General features: G+C 43.2%; 1 protein-coding gene and 1 long non-coding RNA gene across 6 annotated transcripts in view; both read left to right on the forward strand.

The window, feature by feature from the left end:
• Positions 1–25,494, forward strand: part of FAM118B (family with sequence similarity 118 member B) — a 58,702-nt gene that overhangs the window by 9,132 nt on the left and 24,076 nt on the right. For all 5 annotated transcript variants that reach the window (XM_063436602.1, XM_063436603.1, XM_063436604.1 and 2 more), the window contains exons 2-7: positions 6,539–6,737; positions 8,244–8,308; positions 11,332–11,420; positions 15,816–16,068; positions 17,312–17,539; positions 20,616–20,744. In XM_063436602.1, the coding sequence (XP_063292672.1) occupies positions 11,344–11,420; positions 15,816–16,068; positions 17,312–17,539; positions 20,616–20,744 (687 nt within the window). In that variant the 5' untranslated portion in view covers positions 6,539–6,737; positions 8,244–8,308; positions 11,332–11,343. The remainder of the gene's footprint in view (positions 1–6,538; positions 6,738–8,243; positions 8,309–11,331; positions 11,421–15,815; positions 16,069–17,311; positions 17,540–20,615; positions 20,745–25,494) is intronic.
• The window catches only part of LOC134577734 (uncharacterized), a 139,512-nt gene continuing 116,932 nt past the window's right edge, over positions 2,915–25,494 (forward strand). Inside the window, exon 1 of the long non-coding RNA XR_010086054.1 lies at positions 2,915–3,019. This is a non-coding gene — a long non-coding RNA (uncharacterized LOC134577734). The remainder of the gene's footprint in view (positions 3,020–25,494) is intronic.

A 25,494-nucleotide genomic window follows, 5' to 3' on the forward strand; every position in this document is an offset into this window, starting at 1 on the left:
TTTCTACCTGATTCTTGGCTTGCGTGTATTATTTTATAATGTGTATCTCTGTTCCATAGGCGGCTGGATATGGGGGTTCAGGCTTTCTGTCTAATTCGTTTCACCCCAGGTACCGTGAGTCTGATTCTTCACTGTTTACGCAATAGTATGGAAATCCTTCAAGAGATCTTGTGGTGAAATCACTGTCGCTCATTCTTGCCTAATGTGACATTTAAGGTGTGACTTGTGATGTCTCATTGTTTTCCTAATAAAGATAATGTACACTCGTAAAGGGACATTAAGCATTGTATGGTTCTTATCACAACTAATTCCTGTGTTAAACCGCAGGATGTTCAAGAGCTTAGTTCCATTGCTGCCCTCAGAAACCACCTACACACAACTGGCTTTGCAAGGAGCACTATAGTCACCAAAACAACTTTAGTTTATTCAGTTTTGGTGTGTAGATCATGCCCCTGCAGTCTTACTGCTCAATTATCTGTCATTTAGAAATTAAACCACTTTTGATTCTATTTATGCAACCCTAGCTGTGACTAACATGAGAAATATATGGTTTCATTTTCAATCAGATGGTAACTTACTTTCAAAGTTTTTATCGCCTGCTCTGTAAAATGAACTTTAATCACACACAGTTGGCTCCTGCAAGATCTAGCAATCTATCAACAGTGGAGGAGACAAGGAATTCTAAATTAAGCATAATTTTCAATAAAGGAAGTTTAAACATTAGATGACTATTACAGGAAGTGTTTATGAAGGCTGTGCAAGTCAAATGCATGGAGTTGTGACTAAAGCTGTATAAACAAAGTGATGTAACTCCTAAATGGCAAATAATTGAGCAGTGAGGCTACAGGGGCATGAACTATAAACCAAAACTGATGAATTAAGATGAAGTTGTTTTGGTGGCTGTAGTGTCCCTTTAAGTTAGTCACATCATAATAAGCCACACTCCCAGAATGTGACCTGCTTGCTAAGAATACTGGGTGATGCAGCAACAGTTAACTACGTTTTTAAATCAGCAAGCAAACTCTTTTAACAAATATACTAATGTGACAAAAGTGACCTTGTCACTGGCTTATGGAGGAGCCTGCTGGCCCACCTCTTGCATCAGGACTATGGGCCCTGTAATATACCTTGCCCAATGCACTTTAAAAGGCTCTGTTCATGTGAAGTATGTACTTTTTTACTACAGACAGAGAGGCTGACCGTGAGCCCTAGTTCTCTGGAACTGTTTTGGTCATGGGACCATATGCACGGTGGGTCAAAACTATGAGCTCCAGGAAATTCCTGAACCCCTGAACCGATCTGGGTGATTTGTGGATATATTGTTCACCCAGATCAGGGCTATCATGTGATATGTTTTATTTTGCGGTACCTATTGGACTTTGTAAAATTTGTTTTTTCTGCCTGGGGATAATTAAGTTAATACATTATCTGCCTTAATTATATCACAGGCAGAGGGGAGGTATGTGGGAGTGTCATTCATTGTCACATTGTTTTCATTGGTTTGTACACTTTGTGTCCCTGTGCCCAATAGGGTCCACCTGGGTGTCACTCTTGTTGGGAAACCTGAATAAAAGGCCAGCTGTGGCTTCCATTAAACAGACTTACTTCACCCTCAATCTAGAGTCTTGTCTCTTATTGGGGAAAACTGCTATATCACTACAAGGGATTTCTATAATCATTATACTCCCTTGGATTCTCTGAGCTCTTGTAAGAGCTATTCCTGCTTGACTCTCTGGAGGAAGAGAGGTTCACCAACTGGAACCTGGAGCCTTGTCGTAGGTCCAGGGTGGGTAGGAGACGGCAAGACCCCAACCAAGCTGTGGCGGTTGTGGAGTCTGCAGTACTTATGGTGTCTGGAGAAGTGCTCAGATTCCTCTGTGAGCACTGGGAGCATCCGTCGGCGGAGGTACCCAACCGGGGTACAGGAAGCTCTGTTACAACTAACCAAAATAAAGCAAGGACCAGCTTTGAAAATTTTTTAATAAACATTTATAAACTTACTATAAAATTGATCAGAATGCGTTGTTGGGCACACCTCTAAGCTAGCACAGTTTATTCACCCTTGCCCCCTTTGACCCTCCCATATCCGTTTCAGACATGTCCATTAATGACGGCAGGAGAGATAAACCTAACACCTACACTGTATGATCACACTGATTAGACTCCCTCTCTTCTTCCCCTGCCAGCATGTGATCAGACTCCCTCTCTTCTTCCCAGGATGTTGCAAGGTGAAGAGATCTTCCAACTCTGCGTGTGCAAATATGTGTCCAGCATTCCTGGGGATAGGACACTGATTGGTTAGATCAGTGCCTCCCCTGGAGTGGGTGTAGAAAGCATAAGAAAAAAAGAAGCAGGTAAATACGAAGAAAAACATAATATTTACCTGCATTTTTTCCAGCCTGCAGTATAAGGCAACTGTCTTGTTTAAAGGATCACTACAGGGTCAGGAACACAAACATGTATTCCTGACCCTATAGTGTTAACACCACCATCTAGCCCCCCTGGGTCCCTCATGCCTCCATAAATATAGCAAAATCTTACTGTATTCAAGCCTGGAGCTGTATCTCTGCATGCTGTTTGCCTAAAAAAAAAATAACAAGCAGTCTGGTGACATCATCAGAAGTGGTAGCCTAATTCAATCACAATGCTTCTCCATAGGATTGGCTGAGACTGACAAGGAGGCAGATCAGGGGCAGAGCCAGCATGATTCAAACACAGCCCTGGCCAATCAGCATCTCCTCATAGAGATGAATTGAATCAATTAATCTCTATGAGGAAAGTTCAGTGTCTGCATGCAGAGGGAGGAGATACTGAATGTTTGGATGCAATTTAGGCAGCCATGACCCAGGAAGGATCTCTAACAGCTATCTGAGGAGTGGCCAGTGAAGTTATCTCTAGGCTGTAATTTAAACACTGCATTTTCTCTGAAAAGACAGATTTTACAGCAAAAAGCCTGAAGGTAATGATTCTACTCACCAGAACAAATTCAAAAAGCTGTAGTTGTTCTGGTGACTACAGTGTCCCTTTAATGCTAAAGCTTGTGAATGAGGCTTTTCTCTCAAAGTGATACATGTCCCTTTAAACATTTATACTGAAAATTGTATATTATGCTAGCTTTAGTGTACCTATAATCTTAATTTTATTAATGACAGGAGGCAAATATTTGCTTAAGTCTCTCTTTACTTACAAGCTGCGACAAAACAAGCAACGGTACAAACGCAACAATATAACTGTATTCTCAGAAGAAAATTGGATCTAACTGAGGAGTGCTATAGTGCTATCCGTAGAAGGAATTCCAATGTGGTATCAGAGATAAAACTTTAAACTGAAACGAGATAAACAGAATCGTAAAAATCGGTTAATGAACGAAGTGTACTTAGAAAAACATGCAGCCACCCAGAAAATGGTTAAACATCACTAAAACCAACAGGAATTCCACTCGAACATTCCAGAAGTATACAAAAAACAAATCTGCGACAGAATAGAAAGCCCACAAAACGGCCTAATTACCTGATATACCTACCTCAGCCGACAAAACAGAACAAGGGTAGGGTAAGGAAACTGGGAGGGAAATATTCGCCTCCTGTTATTAATAAAATTAAGATTATAGGTACACTAAAGCTAGCATAATCTACAATTTTATAACATGACAGGAGGCTTCATATTTGCTGTTTTAACGCTCAGCCAACAAGGCCAACGAAGCATGAACAGCCAGTCTGAAATAAAATTGACGGAAGGTGTCTTCTCGAGACCAATCCGCCGAATGTAGGATGGTCCCGGAAAACGGGTCCGGAAAACGGGGACTACGAGGTGGCACAAAGGGCTACCAGAGACTTTCTCCGCTGCCCCGGCGCATGGGGAATCGGAGGAGGCGGCAAGGAGGCCGTCTCCCGCGATACCTGGCCAAAGGATGATAACAGAAAAAACTAAGTAGATAGGATAAACAGATATGAGGAAAAAACAGTAAAAAAAGAAAACTTAGAATAAAGGTAATGCCAAAAAACTAGGCACTAGCCAAGAAACAATTACAATAAAGGCACAAACCAATAATATATATGATCACCAATGCCACCCACTAAGAGCAGGAGGCAGTGGTACTCTGACCTGTGCTTGATGTGGAGCAGCAAAGAAAGAGGAAGTAGTTGGTTGGGGTGAGGACTATTATTGTACATACTTGTCACGTTTACATAGATTGATATGGAGCGCAACTGCAGATTTCTTAGGACTTAATTTGATGATTAGGAAAATTAGAGAATAATATAGGAATTGTATTTTTTAATATAGGTAAATACAGGTACTGTATCTTTAATTACTTCGCTGTTGGTTTAATTGGAGTAAGCAGCTTCCTATATACATGCAATCTAACACATTGGTGTTTGCAAGTGTTAGGGAAATGTAGAAAGCTATAATTGAAGTTGTAACAAGAGAGATTCGTTCTGGGATTAGAGATAGCAGGCCAAGGAGCAGCTGGTGCCTGAATGCTTAACGGACTTGAGAGCAGGCTGTAGCAGAAATGCTTGGAAAACTTGAGTGCAGACTATGGAAGGAATGCTCAGCAGGCTTGCGAGAGGGAAAGCTCTTATCACAGATGGAACAATTGACTTAGCTTCCAGAGGGTTGAAATCAGGTTCCCGGAGTTCTCCTCCGGGGAGGTTCTTTCTGAGACAGGATGAGAGAAGTCCAGATACTAGCCGTGGTCGAGGAGAGGAGAAGGAGGTTAGTTCGAGTTCCAGTCCGGTTCGGTACACAGGTAGGTTTGCAGAGAACTTTTAGCCGGTTTGATATCGCGGTAACGCTGTTCAATAATCCAGCGTCTTGTATCTGGCGCGGTCGCATTATGTAGCATGGCGAGACCGCGTCAGAGAGGGGGAGTGGCTAAACTCCATCAACCCGGAAGAGACAAGGAATTACCGGTAGTTGGGGCATGACAATACTTTTTTCTGATTGGTTGTTTTCTCTCTGTGTTAATGTGCTGCTGTGAAGTTCCAGTAAGGAGAGACTTAATGGAAATATGAAGCCTCCTGTCATGTTTTAAAATTCTGGGTTAGGATTGTCATAATGTTCAGCCAGTGCAGCAATTCACTGGTTAAAATACAGCCATGCATTGTTCATAGTTATCCCTAGAGAAAAGCCCTGCTGTTTAAAGTGTGATCAAGAACAATCTAAAGAACTGTGCTGTAATCAGTATACCACAAAATGGAAACTTTTAAAAAAATGTTTATTATTATCATTCATTGAATTATTATTCATTTAGTTTACAGTCATACCCCGGGTATATATTAGAGCAAGTACCTGACTGACAGAGGTGAAGAAGACTCTACTCAAAGGAGCTCACAATCTAGGACAGATTCTGGTATAGACAAAGGAAAGAACATTGGGACTGACTTATAAAAACTGATATATTACCGATCACGCTTGCGGCCGTTTTGTGCGCACACTCCATTTTCTCATGTTTAAGGTGTTACCCCACCCTTTATACATGGTCCCTGATGATTTTACATTTGATTGCATATACAAAATAAGAGAAATGAGCGATGTTACTAGGAAAATAATGCCTTATCAATTTGAAGCATTTATCATTATTATTTTTAGTTTTTTTTCTTCACACAAAAAGGTGGACTGCGAAAGCTTCTTGTTTTAGAAAATCCATCCACGCTGATGGTGTGGAAACACCCTTGCATGTCCTTTTCTATATTTAATTTATTTCTACTATTGACATGACAGACTTTCTGGTGCAGATAAAGGAAAATATTGATGCAACTTTTCCTAAAATCACCCCGTATTTCCCCACTGTGTTTGACAGGGAATGACCTAGATCCCTGAGCTTGCTTTGTGTTACTGCCGCACACTGGGGGTTATGTTACTCCGGGACCTTCTGTTCCATCCCTGCGCTGTGATATAATATGTCACTCAGTGCGGTTTGGGACTCCAGTTTGCTAAATAGTTTCCCCAAAGCTTCTTCTAAAAGGACTAAAACAATTTGCTGACTCTCTTCCTGGTCATTTCCGGGAACAAAAGAACCGAGAAAAGGACAATACTGAAATGTTTTGTATTGGAATGTGTCCTAAAGTTCCATACTACTTGTTCATGTACGTATATGCTTTCAAAACTCAAATAAAAATCATTTAAAAGAAAACTTTTATTCACTAAATTGTGAACTGCAGTGAGTTTTATTTCACTAAAATAGCCAGTTTGGGGGGGAATCACAGACTCTATTGCCCAAGGTTTTCTATGTTGGTTTTATTAAAATGATCTGCTGTTGCACCTTTAGACTCTAACTGGTATTGTCTTGGTATTGTCTATAGGAGATTATGTAATGTCACAAGTGCCAAGCCACTTGTGATTCTGAGGGCAGTCACTGATTAACTTACACCCCACATTACACCAACAGTTTATTTATTGCATGAGAGCAATAAAGATGTCCAAATCAGCAGACACATTCAATTCCAGATATGTTCTGTAAATACATCTGCAGAGCAACGCTGAAATGTGTCACTGTGAATCATTACATGCTTCCTGTCTCTTGTGTTCTTTTCAGCCTCTGCTTTGCTTAGCTCTCCTTTCCAGGTAGAACTGTGCGCTGACGAGATAGGACCAGACTGTACTAGAAGTGAATCCTGTTTAAGTACTGAGACACCGAGAAGACAGACACCTACCTAGCCCTGCAGTGCATGTATCTGACAGAAACACCTAACTACCTGCAGTGTGTATGCTTCAGCCTGGTGCTTACCTCTACGGTGAGTGTGTGTTTGTTCCCCTTTTCCTATAGGGATTGTTTTTTTTTTTTTAATAACAATAATAGTAATAATAGTACTGAGTTCTCTAGGGCGCACGCTCTGAGATTTACTGAGTGCTGTAGGGCGCAATCTCTGAGATTTACTGAGTGCTGTAGGGCGCACGCTCTGAGATTTACTGAGTGCTGTAGGGGGCACGCGCTGAGATTTACTGAGTGCTGTAGGGGGCATGCCCTGAGATTAACGGAGTGCTCTAGGGCGCACGCCCTGAGATTTACTGAGTGCTGTAGGGCGCATGCCCTGAGATTAACGGAGTGCTCTTGGGCGCACGCCCTGAGATTTAATGAGTGCTCTAGGGCGCACGCCCTGAGATTTACTGAGTGCTCTGGGGCGCACGCCCTGAGATTTACTGAGTGCTCTAGGGCGCACGCCCTGAGATTTACTGAGTGCTCTAGGGCGCACGCCCTGAGATTTACTGAGTGCTCTAGGGCGCACGCCCTGAAATTTACTGAGTGCTCTAGGGCGCACGCCCTGAGATTTACTGAGTGCTGTAGGGCGCACGCTCAGAGATTTACTGAGTGCTCTAGGGAGCACGCTCTGAGATTTATTGAGTGATACAGAGTGTGCGCTCTTATCTCGGCGAGTGGGTGCCCTGATGGCCATTTTCTCAATATTTACTAAAGAATCAATTGTTGGGAATTTAAAGTGAATTTCAAATGTAAGGCCAAAATCGCCAAACTAGGAAAATACTCTCACTCAGTTATGCTTCCAGATCAGCTACTCTGACCTTCAATTCACTTTGAATTCCTGACAGTTCACACTTTAGTGAATAATGCATGTGTAGATGGAGTGATGTTTTACATTGAATTAAAATATTCTGATCAGACACCTGATTTCAGGCATCACTGAGACTGGTTTTAGAAACATGTTCGCTGTCTGAAGGCACTGTGCGCATGTTGGTTCTCTGAAATAAATTATGAGTGTATTTGTTTTGACGCCTGTATCTCCGAATGTATTTTGTTGAGTCATTGAAATGATAACCTGTGTATGTTAATTCACTGCAAGTAGTTACATTGGTGTGTGTCTGTGTAAACATACCAATAACTAGATACATTGGATGTCAACCCACTGAAACTGGTTAGGTTAGCTATGTGTGCTTAGATACAATGCTTCTATGTTTGTGTGTGTGTCTGCTGTCACTTGATGCGTGTGTGTGGATTCTCTATAATGCGTTAGTGTCTGTACGCTGCAGGAAATATTTGTTTGTATAGATCCTCGGTAACAGGCGTGAATCCCACAATTAATCAGTTTTTAAACTGCTGTCAAGTCCCTCTAAGTATTTACATTTTTATAGAAATGAGGGATATTCTTGAATTAAATGGTCTTCTAAAGGTTATTCTTTAGAAGACCATTTAATTCAAGATTATCCCTCATATTGTGTTAGTTGTTGAAATCAAATGACAAATGCCTATTTTAATGAATTAATGAATCGTGTTTATTTGTTTTTAGAATTCCTAAAATCTGATTGTTACTGGTAACTTCATTGGAGGTTGGAAGTGCGTACACAGAGAAAGGTAAACCTATTTATTATGGGCTATCCGGTGTTATCAGTAAATAACCCCATTCAGCTTCCAGTTTATACCAGTAGAATCTGCAGAACGCCAGACAGATAAACTGGCCGTACAGCACTTTATATCCAGACATTTCACAGAGGAAATTCTTAACCTCCGTGACTCCCTGAATGCTGGGACCACGAGGGCACGATTACTGAGGTGGCTGGGGTGGCTGTGTCCTCATGACACAAAATCACCACTTACTGCACTCACTATGACAAAGGGCAAGACTATGGGAGGGGCAGAAGGTCAGGCACCGAAGGGTAATAAAGAAACTAAATTTTCGTGAAAAAAATCCAGATGGCAAAACTGAGGCAAAAATAGGCATGTTATGACTATGGTGGAATTAGATAATTGCTCAAGATCATCTACGTTTGCCTCCATTTGTCATTCACATTTAACTTGTGCAAACTCCACAAGTTCTGCTGTCAATGTCTACGCCTCTTGGCAAGGACCCAATCTTTGTAACTGAAATTATTTTGCGTCAGGAGAAGTAGACTGTTGTGACGCACAAGTAGATTGGGCTACTGCTTTAGTCCCTTGGAAAAGTAGATTTTTTTTTTATTCCACACTCCTGTGTCAGCATAGGAAGAGTAGGATAAACAAACAATGGGGTAAATTTGTGTTCAGTTTTGTAATGACGGAGTAATCTCCAATGATTTCGATAAATCCTCCTCAATGTTTATTTTTTCCTCCCCCGATGCTATATGGTCCTGACAATTCAAGTCCTGCTGTGTGTAGCATGCATATGCTGCTGGATCCTCACTGAGGACTTCATTTTCTTGTGCAGCATTTAAATTCTACCTATGGCAGGGCAGAACTTTTCATGTGCCTCCCACCAGCATACAGTACACATGATATATATCCAGGAAAAGCTACATCTGGAAATTATTATAGATGCTGGAATGTTCTTAGATTGTCTTTTACAATGCACGCAGTTTGCAGTTAAAGGAACACTCTAAATGTAATTATTGTTCCTTAAATGTTCCTGTTACCCAGCGTCAGGACGGTCTCCTCTCATTGAGAAACGTTGCATATCTATGACTCACGGAATCGCTGTGCTCCGCCAATCCCATGCTTCTCATTGAGAATCAGTGACTGGGCTTTGTGTGCGATGGCAACAAATGTAAGGACCTTTGAAAATTGATAATCTTAAAGAGTAAGAGCCGGTAGTGACTGTCTGTCAGTCGCTAGTGACATGTTTTCAGCCAAACAAAATAATTGTCTTGTCTCAGAAATGCAGAAGGGCTGGAGGACCTGAGAGACAGAGCGCTCCTCCAGCGAGCATGCTGTTGGGAACGTTGCTGCGTGTTACCATGGCAATGCTCCAACACAGCATTCTGCACGTGGGAGGAATAAAGACAGCTTACAGCCAGAGGAGCTGCAGGCTATAGACAACTCACCACCACTGGACACCGTGGCACAGCAACCCTCACACACACACACACAGCACCTCTGACACATACACAGCACCTCTGACACACACACAGTACCTCTGATACACATACACTCAGCATCCCTCACACACACTCAGCACCCACTGCACCCTAACACACACACAGCACTCCTGACACAAAGCACCCCTCACACACACACACACAGCACGTCTGACACACACACAACACCCTTTACACACACAGTACCTCTGATACACATACACTCAGCATCCCTCACACACACTCAGCACCCACTGCACCCTTACACACACACAGCACTCCTGACACAAAGCACCCCTCACACACACACACAGCACCTCTGACACACACACAGTACCTCTGATACACATACACTCAGCATCCCTCACACACACTCAGCACCCACTGCACCCTAACACACACACAGCACTCCTGACACAAAGCACCCCTCACACACACACACAGCACGTCTGACACACACACAACACCCTTTACACACACAGTACCTCTGATACACATACACTCAGCATCCTTCACACACACTCAGCACCCACTGCACCCTAACACACACAAAGCACCCCTCACACACACACACACAGCACCTCTGACACACACACAGCACCCTTTACACACACAGTACCTCTGATACACATACACTCAGCATCCCTCACACACACTCAGCACCCACTGCACCCTAACACACACACAGCACTCCTGACACAAAGAACCACTCACACACACAACCCTAACACACCTCCACATACACAGCACCTCTGACACATACACAGCACCCCTCACACATACATAGCACCTCACACACACACACACAGCACCCCATCTCAATTCCCTGTAAATCTCTCTTTATTGAGTAGACCCGGTAATCTGCAGTATGATAAGTAGGCGGAGATTAATTATGTGGGTTGGATATAGTGGGCGGAGCTTTGCTGAAGTGGGTGTGGTACATTTTTAAGGTACGGTAATAATTGATAGCTGTGCTGCAAAGTGTCCCTGGAAATTTTGTAAAAATGTTGGCAACTATGTAAAAACTTTTCATTCCACGTTGTGTTAATGGTGGTCAGTATTTAATGGACTGCTACAATAATTTATTTTATGTTTCTCATCAACCTGATTGTTTTCTGGGCTGTCACTTTGCACATTGCAATGCTGGGGCTGATTAGCTTAACTGGATAATCCCCACTTTTGATTGGCTGTTGGTGTCATAGGATCTTACCAACTCTTTGGTGATTTAAGATATTTTGATGCAGTTCTATGAGGTTCACCCCCACACTGACAAAAGTTAATTACATTTTGCATCTTCTGTGTTTACAGAGTCTTCTACTAGTGGTTATTTCAGTTTCAATATTAACCCCTACATGACAACATGATGAGCAGTTACCTGTATGTAAGAACCATACTGGCAGTCATCTGTCATGAAGGGGTTAATAGAAGCGCAGACAGACCCACGTGGCACAGACAGAGGGAGCCTTTCAACTGATACTGTTTGGGAACACGGGAAACATTTCACTGATCAATCTGCACACTGTTATACGTATCTCACTTTCTCCGCAGTTTGGTTGTTGGATGGCTTCTGCACTCACCGTGAAGTCTGAGAGGCAAATGCCAATAGAGGATGGGATTTCACCTGCCAAAAAGCCAAGGTAATCTTTGTAATCCCTTGCTCCCCTGCGTCCTATATAATACTCACATGCACATCATGCGTGTGTGACCCTTTCTTCCAGCTTGCTGTTTAACGCTGGGGACATGTGTAAATGTAGATTGCAGATACCTACATTTCGATGTTTAGAAAGAGATCTTTAACAGATTGGTTAATGAATTCCTCTGCACTGCCTACACTTGCACACAAACTGAATGGGCTTTATTTATTTATTTTTTTGAATACCGTACTTTATTTTGAGAAAAACATGTGACATTGTATACATTTAGCATATGGTAAATATTGTCGAAGTTATGCACAGTTGGTCATTATACATCATATACATTTTCCGTTGTTGCCTTATCCAGAAGTTTTATATTTTGATCTAACAGTTGTACAACAAGGATTCCCTCTATGGGACTGGTCCCAGTCCCCGGAATCAAAGAGAGATAGAAATGAAGATAAAGGGTAGAGTAGGGTAGAGGTATAGGTAGTGGAGTAAGTTCATGGGGGCTTTATTTTCGAGTCCATATAAATCTTTGAGTGTTAACATTCCCCGATTCTATAGGGTTACTACACATAACAATGATAAAGTCTGCTGTGGGTGTGAGGCTGACACTGCGCTGTGGGTGTGAGGCTGGCACTGTGCTGTGAGTGTGAGGCCGGTGTTCCATCAGATTCTCATACCTTGTCAGAATGCTATAAGTACGTCACTTCCTGTGACGCACTGCGTTGTGGGTGTTGGGCTGCGCTGCGCTGTGGGTGTTGGGCTGCACTGCGTTGTGGGTGTTGGGCTGCACTGCGTTGTGGGTGTTGGGCTGCACTGCGCTGTGGGTGTTGGGCTGCGCTGCGCTGTGGGTGTTGGGCTGCACTGCGTTGTGGGTGTTGGGCTGCACTGCGTTGTGGGTGTTGGGCTGCACTGCGCTGTGGGTGTTGGGCTGCACTGCGTTGTGGGTGTTGGGCTGCACTGCGTTGTGGGTGTTGGGCTGCACTGCGTTGTGGGTGTTGGGCTGCACTGCGCTGTGGGTGTTGGGCTGCGCTGTGGGTGTTAGGCTGGCACCACGCTGTGGGTGTTGGGCTGCACTGCGGGTGTTGGGCTGCAATGGGCTGTGGGTGTTGGGCTTCGCTGTGGGTGTTATGCCAGCAAGCGCTGAGGGTGTTAGGCCGGCACAGCGCTGAGGGTGTTAGGCCGGCACATTGCTGAGGGTGTTAGGCCGGCACAGTGCTGAGGGTGTTAGGCCGGCACAGCGCTGTGGGTGTTAGGCCGGCACAGCACTGTGGGTGTTAGGCCGGCACAGCACTGAGGGTGTTAGGCCGGCACAGCGCTGAGGGTGTTAGGCCGGCACAGCGCTGAGGGTGTTAGGCCGGCACAGCGCTGAGGGTGTTAGGCCGGCACAGCGCTGAGGGTGTTAGGCCGGCACAGCGCTGAGGGTGTTAGGCCGGCACAGCGCTGAGGGTGTTAGGCCGGCACAGTGCTGAGGGTGTTAGGCCGGCACAGCGCTGAGGGTGTCAGGCTGGCACAGCGCTGATGGTGTTAGGCCGGCACAGTGCTGAGGGTGTTAGGCCGGCACAGCGCTGAGGGTGTTAGGCCGGCACAGTACTGAGGGTGTTAGGCCGGCACAGTGCTGAGGGTGTCAGGCCGGCACAGTGCTGAGGGTGTCAGGCTGGCACAGCGCTGATGGTGTTAGGCCGGCACAGTGCTGAGGGTGTTAGGCCGGCACAGCACTGTGGGTGTTAGGCCGGCACAGCGCTGAGGGTGTTAGGCCGGCACAGCGCTGAGGGTGTCAGGCTGGCACAGCGCTGATGGTGTTAGGCCGGCACAGTGCTGAGGGTGTTAGGCCGGCACAGCGCTGATGGTGTTAGGCCGGCACAGTGCTGAGGGTGTCAGGCTGGCACAGTGCTGAGGGTGTTAGGCCGGCACAGCGCTGAGGGTGTTAGGCCGGCACAGCGCTGAGGGTGTTAGGCCGGCAAAGCGCTGAGGGTGTTAGGCCGGCACAGCGCTGAGGGTGTTAGGCCGGCACAGCGCTGAGGGTGTTAGGCCGGCACAGCACTGTGGGTGTTAGGCCGGCACAGTGCTGAGGGTGTTAGGCCGGCACAGCGCTGAGGGTGTCAGGCTGGCACAGTGCTGAGGGTGTTAGGCCGGCACAGCGCTGATGGTGTTAGGCCGGCACAGCGCTGAGGGTGTTAGGCCGGCACAGCGCTGAGGGTGTTAGGCCGGCACAGTGCTGAGGGTGTTAGGCCGGCACAGCGCTGAGGGTGTCAGGCTGGCACAGCGCTGATGGTGTTAGGCCGGCACAGTGCTGAGGGTGTTAGGCCGGCACAGCGCTGAGGGTGTTAGGCCGGCACAGTGCTGAGGGTGTTAGGCCGGCACAGTGCTGAGGGTGTCAGGCCGGCACAGTGCTGAGGGTGTCAGGCTGGCACAGCGCTGATGGTGTTAGGCCGGCACAGTGCTGAGGGTGTTAGGCCGGCACAGCACTGTGGGTGTTAGGCCGGCACAGCGCTGAGGGTGTTAGGCCGGCACAGCGCTGAGGGTGTCAGGCTGGCACAGCGCTGATGGTGTTAGGCCGGCACAGTGCTGAGGGTGTTAGGCCGGCACAGCGCTGATGGTGTTAGGCCGGCACAGTGCTGAGGGTGTCAGGCTGGCACAGTGCTGAGGGTGTTAGGCCGGCACAGCGCTGAGGGTGTTAGGCCGGCACAGCGCTGAGGGTGTTAGGCCGGCAAAGCGCTGAGGGTGTTAGGCCGGCACAGCGCTGAGGGTGTTAGGCCGGCACAGCGCTGAGGGTGTTAGGCCGGCACAGCACTGTGGGTGTTAGGCCGGCACAGTGCTGAGGGTGTTAGGCCGGCACAGCGCTGAGGGTGTCAGGCTGGCACAGTGCTGAGGGTGTTAGGCCGGCACAGCGCTGATGGTGTTAGGCCGGCACAGTGCTGAGGGTGTTAGGCCGGCACAGTGCTGAGGGTGTTAGGCCGGCACAGTGCTGAGGGTGTCAGGCTGGCACAGTGCTGAGGGTGTTAGGCCGGCACCGCGCTGATGGTGTTAAGCTGGAACTACGCTGTGGGTTTTAGGCCGGCACCGCGTTGTGGGTGTTCGGCTGGCAGCATGCTGTGCGTGTAAAACTTCCATAATGCAGTACTTTAGGTGTTTGGATTTTGATGTTGGAGTTTTGCTGGCTGTCTTGGGGTTGCACTGGGAAGGGGTTTATTTAGGTTACACGAAGCTCTGATTGTTTGCATTTAGCACTAATAGCGCTATTGGCATTTCTTTTTGTTCTTTGTTGATACCCATGATGCACCAGTTTAGTAATATGTGGTAAACTGGCCACAGCCTGTATTACTGAACTATCGGCGTGGGAAGCTGTTTTCAAGCTCTCTGACCCTTAGAAGAGACGCAGCGCTCAAGGTTACTCTGATAATTAGAGATCTTAGAAAAACATTTCTAGGAGGAACGCGGTTGTGACACATATGGTTCTTATCTTCACTGCTCCGAAGAGTTAATTATGTATAAATTACATTGCCATTGCAAGTTTTGTTTTAATGTTAGAGGTGAGAGCAGGATTAAAGTTTTGGTTAAAAGTGGACTGATCGCCAATAGCCAGGTGGTTTGAGATGAAATACTCCTCTTTCCTATTATTTGATTGTGTCAAAGGGATGTAAAAAAAACATATCTAATTCATTGAGGTTTCTAAAGATATGATCTGGCCTTAAAAACAGCTATTTTATTTTGCATTTTCCTCACAATATATGTTTACCGAATGAACCACTGATCTGGGAGACCGGTTTATCAGAATCCTGATTACTGTGTGCTGGGAGGAGGGTGGGGGTAACTACTGTCTGTAAAGTCATTCAGAGAGCGCTGATTACTGTGTGCTGGGAGGAGGGTGGGGGTAACTACTGTCTGTAAAGTCATTCAGAGAGCGCTGATTACTGTGTGCTGGGAGGAGGGTGGGGGTAACTACTGTCTGTAAAGTCATTCAGAGAGCGCTGATTACTGTGTGCTGGGAGGAGGGTGGGGGTAACTACTGTCTGTAAAGTCATTCAGAGAGCGCTGATTACTGTGTGCTGGGAGGAGGGTGGGGGTAACTACTGTCTGTAAAGTCATTCAGAGAGCGCTGATTACTGTGTGCTGGGAGGAGGGTGGGGTATCTACTGTCTGTAAAGTCATTCAGAGAGCGCTGATTACTGTGTGCTGGGAGGAGGGTGGGGGTAACTACTGTCTGTAAAGTCATTCAGAGAGCGCTGATTACTGTGTGCTAGTTGGAGATTATCAGGGGAGTTGGCGATCCGTTTAGGGTTAGTCTGACGGCCCAGATTACCTTGTGCCAGGGGTGTTCGTAATTGTCATATTGGAAGTGGTATATTGCTCATTGTGATTAATCTAGCCGTTATTTTGATTTCCTTTCAGAAAACTCCTTCCCAGCCTAAAAACCAAGAAGCCTCAGGAGCTGGTCCTGGTGATTGGGACAGGTATCAGTGCTGCTGTTGCACCTCAGGTCCCGGCGCTGAAGTCCTGGAAAGGGTTAATTCAGGCCCTTCTGGATGCTGCTAATGACTTTGACCTCCTGGAAGAGGAGGAAAGCAAAAAGTTCCAGAAATGTCTTCATGAGGATAAGAATCTGATTCATGTGGCTCATGATCTGATCCAGAAACTTTCTCCAGTCAGTACCCTATCAATCCTACCCCAATAATGTTTACACCTGTGCTAATACATGTTTCGTCAATCCACATTTACCTTCCTCTTTGCTTTAGCATATTTCTATGTGTGTCTATAGCTGCATTTGTACGTCAGACTTCATGACTGTATCATAACAGTCAGGAAGGGCAAAGGCAGGGCTGGGAGCCCACTAAAGGGATTCTTTTCAGGCTGTAGTAACAGTCTGCAAAGCTCTGTATAACGCAGGTACTTTGTGTATCTGAGTATTAATTGCGGGGGTTTTGCATTTATACAGACATAGTTTTTACATTATAATGGCATATGTACCAAGATGCACTCTTATTGCAACACATTCTTAGTATGACTTGGTATTTCTGCTACTATCCTAATATTTCAAACCTTGGAGTCTATTCACTAACATCAAATTTGATAGCACTTTCATATAGCTTTACGCTCTTCAATTTGGGGTTCACTTTATATATTATTTGTGTATTGTTGCAATTACATGTCTTGTTACAATTACATGTATATGTTAGCATGCAAATTGTACAATATTTCAGAATATGTAGGAGCCTTATTATTATTTGCAATATGCTCAATTGAAATGATTGGTGTGAATCTCTGTTATTGGCAAATGTATCTCAATGCTGCAGTTTGTTTTCCAATTGCTCCAGCCAAATTGTAACCATACAGAATCTGAACTTCCCTTTTATAGTAAAAGAATAGCTTGGAGGGAGGTGGGAAATTAAGGGTTAAGGAAGGCATGGTTATCAGATTATGGGTTCAATTCCCCTGCTCTGTGTTTGGAGAATTGGACCAATCACATGTAGGGAATTCAGTTTCAGATTAGTTTTTTTGTGAATAGATGGATTTGTAAATTTGATTGTGTGGATTGAATGACGGCCAAACGGATGTGTAAATAGAGCTGAAATAACGGAATACCATATGGTTTCATACTCCGGACACTCCCTTACCCTGGAGAAATCATTGTATTTGTCTCTAATCTGTGTTTGTTCCATGTGAATAATAAGGGTCTAATCCAGGGTTGTCTGAATGGTAGGTATCTACGCAACTCCCATGATGCTTTGTTCGGATTAGAGCTGGGAATGCATTATGGGAGTTGTAGTTTTTGCAGTAGCTGCGTTGGCATTCTTTTGGCCACACTGGTGTAATTTTTGTTGCAGGGTCTTTATGTACAGATTGTCTTCTGACATTTATTTTGCCTCTTCCTTCCATTGTGGAAACAGCGCACAAGCAATGTGCGTTCCACCTTTTTTAAGGACTGTTTGTATGAGGTGTTTGACGACCTGGAGTCTAAGATGGAGGACTCAGGGAAGCAGTTGCTGCAGTCGGTCTTACAGCTCATGGAGCATGGAGCTCTGGTCCTCACCACCAACTTTGACAACCTGCTGGAAATCTATGCCTTTCACCAGGGAAAACAGCTGGAGTCACTGGATCTCACTGATGAAAAGAAGGTAAAGTCTGATAACTGTTAAAATGTTCTATTTATTATATAGAACTCCTCCATTCCTCCATCTATACAGGGGAGCTCAGGGCGGATACACATAGTCCAAGTGGGGTTTTTAAATATTAATTTTGTGTATCTGGCAGATTTTATTTTTACAGGTGTTTGTAAAGGTTTGTTACCTGCTGAGCAATAACTGTCTGATGCTCAGTATCAATCCTACAGGGCATCAGAGGGAATTATTTAAACATAGAAACATAGAATGTGACGGCAGATAAGAACCATTCGGCCCATCTAGTCTGCCCAGTTTTTTAAATACTTTCATTAGTCCCTGGCCTTATCTTATAGTTAGGATAGCCTTATGTCTATCCCACGCATGCTTAAATTCCTTCACTGTGTTAACCTCTACCACTTCAGCTGGAAGGCTATTCCATGCATCCACTACCCTCTCAGTAAAGTAATACTTCCTGATATTATTTTTAAACCTTTGTCCCTCTAATTTAAAATTATGTCCTCTTTTTGTGGTAGTTTTTCTTCTTTTAAATATAGTCTCCTTCTTTACTGTGTTGATTCCCTTTATGTATTTAAATGTTTCTATCATATCCCCCCTGTCTCGTCTTTCCTCCAAGCTATACATGTTAAGATCCTTTCCTTGTAAGTTTTATCCTGCAATCCATGAACCAGGTTAGTATCTATCCCTTCTTTGAACTCTCTCTAAAGTATCAATATCCTTCTGAAGATATGGTCTCCAGTACTGTGTACAGTACTCCAAGTGAGGTCTCACCAGTGTTCTGTACAATGGCATGAGCACTTCCTTCTTTCTACTGCTAATACCTCTCCCTATACAACCAAGCATTCTGCTAGCATTTCTTGGCCAAGTCAGTCCTACAGATTAACCCCTTAAGGACCAAACTTCTGGAATAAAAGGGAATCATGACATGTCACACATGTCATGTGTCCTTAAGGGGTTAAACAACTGTTTATGTAATCCTCTGGCTGAGAGCCCTGGGAGGGTGGATGACTAGTAACTAGAACAAGTGGGGCACCCACCCATCTATATTCTCAGATACTCTCCCAAGCACTTAATTGTGCTCTGATTTATCTATCTCCAATGTTCTCATAATGTCTTCTGACTCGCCAGAAGTCCTGTATTTCGTCTCTTTAAAGTCAATGTAGACTCTCCTAGTTAGAGATATTCACATACTGACTGTAATAGATCCTCTATACTGCCACTGAGTGTATCCCTTGAAGAGTCTTCCAGGTCCCGTAGTGAAGCATTGATTATAACACTGGCATACCCAAACATCAGCCGAGACTTGATGAAGGGTACAAAATGAACTGTTTTATTAGAGCCAAGTGGCCTGTTTATATATACACAGACCCCCAGCATGGGGTCTTCATTCATTACAATAGTAAGCCCGCCCAGGCGTCTGTGTCTGGGAGATAAGGGAGTTTTCTTTAGCTTAAACAAATTATCTCGCAAGCTCTAAAGATACAAAATATTACAGAAAACACCCCAAAATACACATAAAATTGCTAGGAACCCACACAAGTATGATATCCCCGGATAGCCTGGATCTGATAGCCCTTGTTGGTCCCATGCCCAAAAAAGTCCCAGGGCGTTTGGTGTTTTTGCCGATCAAATTTCGCGGGTTCCCATATGAAAACAAACAAAGGTTCCCCCTGGCTCATAGGGAGCGAATGGTCTCTTAAGTCGGGAGAGTCTGAATTGTCTGGAAACTGAGTAGGCAGCGGTACATTCTTCTCCGGGGTTTGCGAGGTCAGGTAGCCAAACTAGAGTCCCATACACTCGACAACGAAGTACCGCTGCCTGTGTTCGGCAGACACAGGTTTAGGCTATATGAATGGCAGCCACCCTGAAGGAGCATTTACGTCTGTGGTTACTTTGAGTTAACGAGTCAGGGGGTGGTCAGTGTTTGGTAGTTGGTGAATACCAAACCAGGGAAAAGTACATGGAGTTCGGGAAACTTGGAAAATTAAATAGGGGGAACTCTTCCTCATAGATGAGTAATAGTTAGTTCATCACATTGACCCCAAAAAAACAAACCAATGTCTTCCATCAGTATCTGTGTTCAATGGATCCTCTAGACAATGGGTCGTCAACCTGGTCCCTACCGCTCACTACTGGGCGTTTCAGGATTCCAGGTGGGTGGTAGGGGGTTCAGCGGCACAACAAGCTGAATTCTTCTTCCATCGAGAGGGCGGGCGCAAGTGCACAACGCACATGAATGCGTACATATGCTCGCGAACTCGTAAGAACAAGAGAACGCGTGCGTGCCAACACGAACGATTGTATCACGTGGAAAGAGGAAGGGGAAGAGTGGGAGCTGATGCAAGATAGCATGGACAGGTAGAAGCAGAGCAGAGCAGTTGTAAAATATAAGAAATAAAATTTGTAGGCATGAGCAGGTGAGAATTGTTGTTGGCTAATAATAATAAGTGGGCTAACTAGCTCAGCCTTACTTTTGGACATTGCCATAAGGAAGGTAAAAGAAAAGCATTAAAAATAAAGGATATAAAAAGGAAAAGATCCAAAAAAAAAATTTAGATTTTTTTTTCTTTAAAAAGGCTAGAAAAATAGATAAAAGGGGTTAAAATAAAGGAGGAGTGAAAGCAGTGTTTAGAGTGGCTCATGTTTTGGCAAGTTACGTTTTGTTATCTTGTAAAATAAAAGAAAGGAAGTGCAGATCAAAACGTGGTAAGAGTAAAAGTAGTTGTTAAATTGTGCAACAAATTTAGAACCCACGTCTGAAAAAAAATAAATTTTCTTGTGGCTATTTACCAGAGTATCTAAAGACACTTGCGCTAAAAAGTTTGAGTTACTGCAGCACTGGTGGGCAGTAAGGACATTTTACCATCAAGAAAGATGCACTAGGGGGCGGTAGGTATAAAAAGGTTGACTACTAGACTCTTAACTTTCCCTTTCTTTCTGCAGCGACCAGTGGTTAATATGCCAACTCTCAATATCTGGGCTAAAGCCCATTCTATGCCAGTATATATGTATGCCTTTCGTCATCCTCTGTACCCGCATTACACGTGGGCCAATAATCCATTCTTTTAACCAGGTATTGGAGTGGGCCCAAGAAAAGAAGAAACTAAGCGTATTGCACATTCATGGTGTTTACACAAATCCCAGTGGGATCGTCCTTCACCCAGCTGGGTACCAGAATGTGCTGCGGAATACTGAAGTCATGGTGAGCCATCCAAACTCAGAAACAAACCCAAAACATATCAATTTCATTAGCAAATGCCATGTTTAGGCTACACTGCTCATCGATGTTTGGATGCTAGAGTTTTTACGATAAGTACTTGTGTAACATAATATGGCTTATTTAGGCCTTGCAGACTATGTCAGTGTTATCCAGATAATGTTAACTATTATGGGAAAAAGAAAGTACACCCCGTTTGAACTCTATAGTTTTACATATCAGGACATGATAACAATCATCTGTTCTTTCACAGGTCTTACAATTAGGGAAATACAACCTCAGATAAAGCAACAACAAATCCCTAATGGAAAAGCCATGTTTGAAAAACTAAGTACACCTTCTGATTCAATAGCTTGTAGAAGCACCTTTAGCGACAGTAACTTGAAGTAATCATTTTCTGTATTACTTTATCAGTCTCTCATATTGTTCTGCAGGAATTTTGTCCCAACATTATATAGGGTGTAATCATATCAACCCAGGACATACTTGAAAACTAGAGAAATCTCAATGTATCTTTCCTGGTAAAATATTTTATAAATAAATATTTTATAAATAAATATCATTTATACAGTGTCCGATACAGATTATATAGGGTGTAATCACATCATGTATACAGTGTCTGATACAGATTATATAGGGTGTAATCACATCATGTATACAGTGTCTGATACAGATTATATAGGGTGTAATCACATCATGTATACAGTGTCCGATACAGATTATATAGGGTGTAATCACATCATGTATACAGTGTCTGATACAGATTATATAGGGTGTAATCACATCATGTATACAGTGTCCGATACAGATTATATAGGGTGTAATCATATCATGTATACAGTGTCCGATACAGATTATATAGGGTGTAATCACATCATGTATACAGTGTCTGATACAGATTATATAGGGTGTAATCACATCATATATACAGTGTCTGATACAGATTATATAGGGTGTAATCATATCATGTATACAGTGTCCGATACAGATTATATAGGGTGTAATCACATCTTGTATACAGTGTCCGATACAGATTATATAGGGTGTAATCACATCATGTATACAGTGTCTGATACAGATTATATAGGGTGTAATCATATCATGTATACAGTGTCTGATACAGATTATATAGGGTGTAATCATATCATGTATACAGTGTCCGATACAGATTATATAGGGTGTAATCATATCATGTATACAGTGTCTGATACAGATTATATAGGGTGTAATCACATCATGTATACAGTGTCCGAGACAGATTATATAGGGAGTAATCATAACATGTATACAGTGTCTGATACAGATTATATAGGGTGTAATCATATCATGTATACAATGTCTGATACAGATTATATAGGGTGTAATCACATCTTGTATACAGTGTCCGATACAGATTATATAGGGAGTAATCATAACATGTATACAGTGTCTGATACAGATTATATAGGGTGTAATCATATCATGTATACAATGTCTGATACAGATTATATAGGGAGTAATCATAACATGTATACAGTGTCTGATACAGATTATATAGGGTGTAATCACATCATGTATACAGTGTCCGATACAGATTATATAGGGTGTAATCATATCATGTATACAGTGTCTGATACAGATTATATAGGGTGTAATCACATCATGTATACAGTGTCTGATACAGATTATATAGGGTGTAATCACATCATGTATACAGTGTCCGAGACAGATTATATAGGGAGTAATCATAACATGTATACAGTGTCTGATACAGATTATATAGGGTGTAATCACATCATGTATACAGTGTCTGATACAGATTATATAGGGTGTAATCATATCATGTATACAGTGTCTGATACAGATTATATAGGGTGTAATCATATCATGTATACAGTGTCCGATACAGATTATATAGGGTGTAATCATATCATGTATACAGTGTCTGATACAGATTATATAGGGTGTAATCACATCATGTATACAGTGTCCGATACAGATTATATAGGGTGTAATCACATCATGTATACAGTGTCTGATACAGATTATATAGGGTGTAATCACATCATGTATACAGTGTCTGATACAGATTATATAGGGTGTAATCACATCATGTATACAGTGTCTGATACAGATTATATAGGGTGTAATCATATCATGTATACAGTGTCTGATACAGATTATATAGGGTGGAATCGTATCATGTATACAGTGTCTGATACAGATTATATAGGGTGTAATCATATCATGTATACAGTGTCTGATACAGATTATATAGGGTGTAATCACATCATGTAAACAGTGTCCGATACAGATTATATAGGGTGTAATCATATCATGTATACAGTGTCCGATACAGATTATATAGGGTGTAATCACATCATGTATACAGTGTCTGATACAGATTATATAGGGTGTAATCATAACACGTATACAGTGTCTGATACAGATTATATAGGGTGTAATCATATCATGTATACAGTGTCTGATACAGATTATATAGGGTGTAATCACATCATGTAAACAGTGTCCGATACAGATTATATAGGGTGTAATCATATCATGTATACAGTGTCCGATACAGATTATATAGGGTGTAATCACATCATGTATACAGTGTCTGATACAGATTATATAGGGTGTAATCATAACACGTATACAGTGTCTGATACAGATTATATAGGGTGTAATCATAACATGTATACAGTGTCTGATGCAGATTATATAGGGTGTAATAATATCATTTATACAGTGTCTGATGCAGATTATATAGGGTGTAATCACATCATGTATACAGTGTCTGATGCAGATTATATAGGGTGTAATCATATCACGTATACAGTGTCTGATACAGATTATTTAGGGTGTAATCACATCATGTATACAGTGCCTGATACAGATTATATAGGGTGTAATCATATCATGTATACAGTGTCCGATACAGATTATATAGGGTGTAATCATATCATGTATACAGTGTCCGATACAGATTATATAGGGTGTAATCACATCATGTATACAGTGTCCGATACAGATTATATAGGGTGTAATCATATCATGTATACAGTGTCCGATAGATTATATAGGGTGTAATCATATCATGTATACAGTGTCCGATACAGATTATATAGGGTGTAATCATATCATGTATACAGTGTCCGATACAGATTATGTAGATTATATATAGTGTCTTAAAACATGTACAATCTTTATCTGTTTCTTTTAATGGGTAATATAAATAAAATATACATTATCTAATATATACAGTTGCAAGAAAAAGTATGTGAACCCTTTGGAATGATATGGATTTCTGCACAAATTGGTCATAAAATGTGATCTGATCATCATCTAAGTCACAACAATAGACAATCACAGTCTGCTTAAACTAATTTTATTTTAAATTCTTTATTTATGTAGCGCATAGATGTAACATAAGCAGGTGAGAGGTGCCCCAAAGGCAGTCCTCCAGCTTATCCCACGCGGAACAAGAGTAACATGCACAATTTTACATTTAAAACCGGTTTAAGCATACGAATACCGCATTAAATTGTAAGAATGGTATTAGACAAAGGAACAGTATTCAACTCTAAAACATTTAAAGGCGCGACCAAGCTTCGGTTCACATAATCAGAGCAGCTGTCTGGGTGTCAGGATCATAGTAAATGGGGGTTGGCATGCTGATACGATTAAGTGGACTCAGGTGTAATATGGCACTCAAGCCTGAGTATCGTCAAAAACATATTTAGTGATGAAAACATTAAGATGTAAACCACCGGCTGAATATTTGCGTGCAATAGTTATAACAAAGTTATAAAGAAGCAGTGGAATATAATAACTAATAAGAAATAAAATAAAAACCATGCTAGTGATCATATGAGTACGAAGATATGTGGTGACTCGCTTCTAAAGTAGCATCGTTATATATGTCATCCTGTATTGTACATGCTGTCGGGCTAGTGCAGTCAATAGCCCGTTGGAGGCGTCCCTCTTTGCAATTGGGACTGGTCGAGTAGTAAGAGGGATATACTTGTAAGTATGCCCTAAGTCAAGATCGAAGTCTTGTAGGCAGAACCTGCCCGCAGTGTGTGAGGGCTATGTGTTGATAACACTACGTCGGTTAGGTATAGGAAAAGCTTACTAAGTAAGTATATGGACGGTCGGTGGGGCCGACCGGCTAGTGTCTGCTGGTATAGTCAGCTGTCAGGGCGTGTGTGCATAGGCCCACCTTTGTAATAGCAACGAAAGTGGGAACATAACAATAGAGGAATCGTGTATATATAATAACATAAATAGGAATTAGAGGAGAAGGAACAAAAAAAAAATATATATAAAAAGACATATGGAAAAATATAGAAAGGCATAAAACGCATTGCACTTAAGAGTGGGGAGACTGAAAGTTCCAGGTGTGTCTCAGTCCTCAGGTCATCGGAAGGTATGCACGGTGACATGCTATAGGTTGTGTTGGTCCTCCAGGATATGTCCATTGTCAAGTTGTGACCCTGGCATATGGGTCTGCGGGTGTTCTCCGGGGCACGAACTCCGGAGCTTCAGCAGAATGTCCCCCCAGTGGGTGTTCTTGGCCTGCTGGTCGTGTCGGCTGGGCCAGTGCGTTCAAGGGGAGGCCAAGCAGGCTCAGCTTCTCAGTGGCCTCTTGCAAGTCGCAGATGGTATGCCTACTGCCACCTGCTTCTCTAGTAAGGGTGCGCCCCGGACCCCATCGGTACCGGATTTGTTGGAGGCGCAGGAGAGCTGTGAA

The sequence above is a fragment of the Pelobates fuscus genome, chromosome 11, assembly GCF_036172605.1.
Source record: "Pelobates fuscus isolate aPelFus1 chromosome 11, aPelFus1.pri, whole genome shotgun sequence".
NCBI lineage: Eukaryota > Metazoa > Chordata > Amphibia > Anura > Pelobatidae > Pelobates > Pelobates fuscus.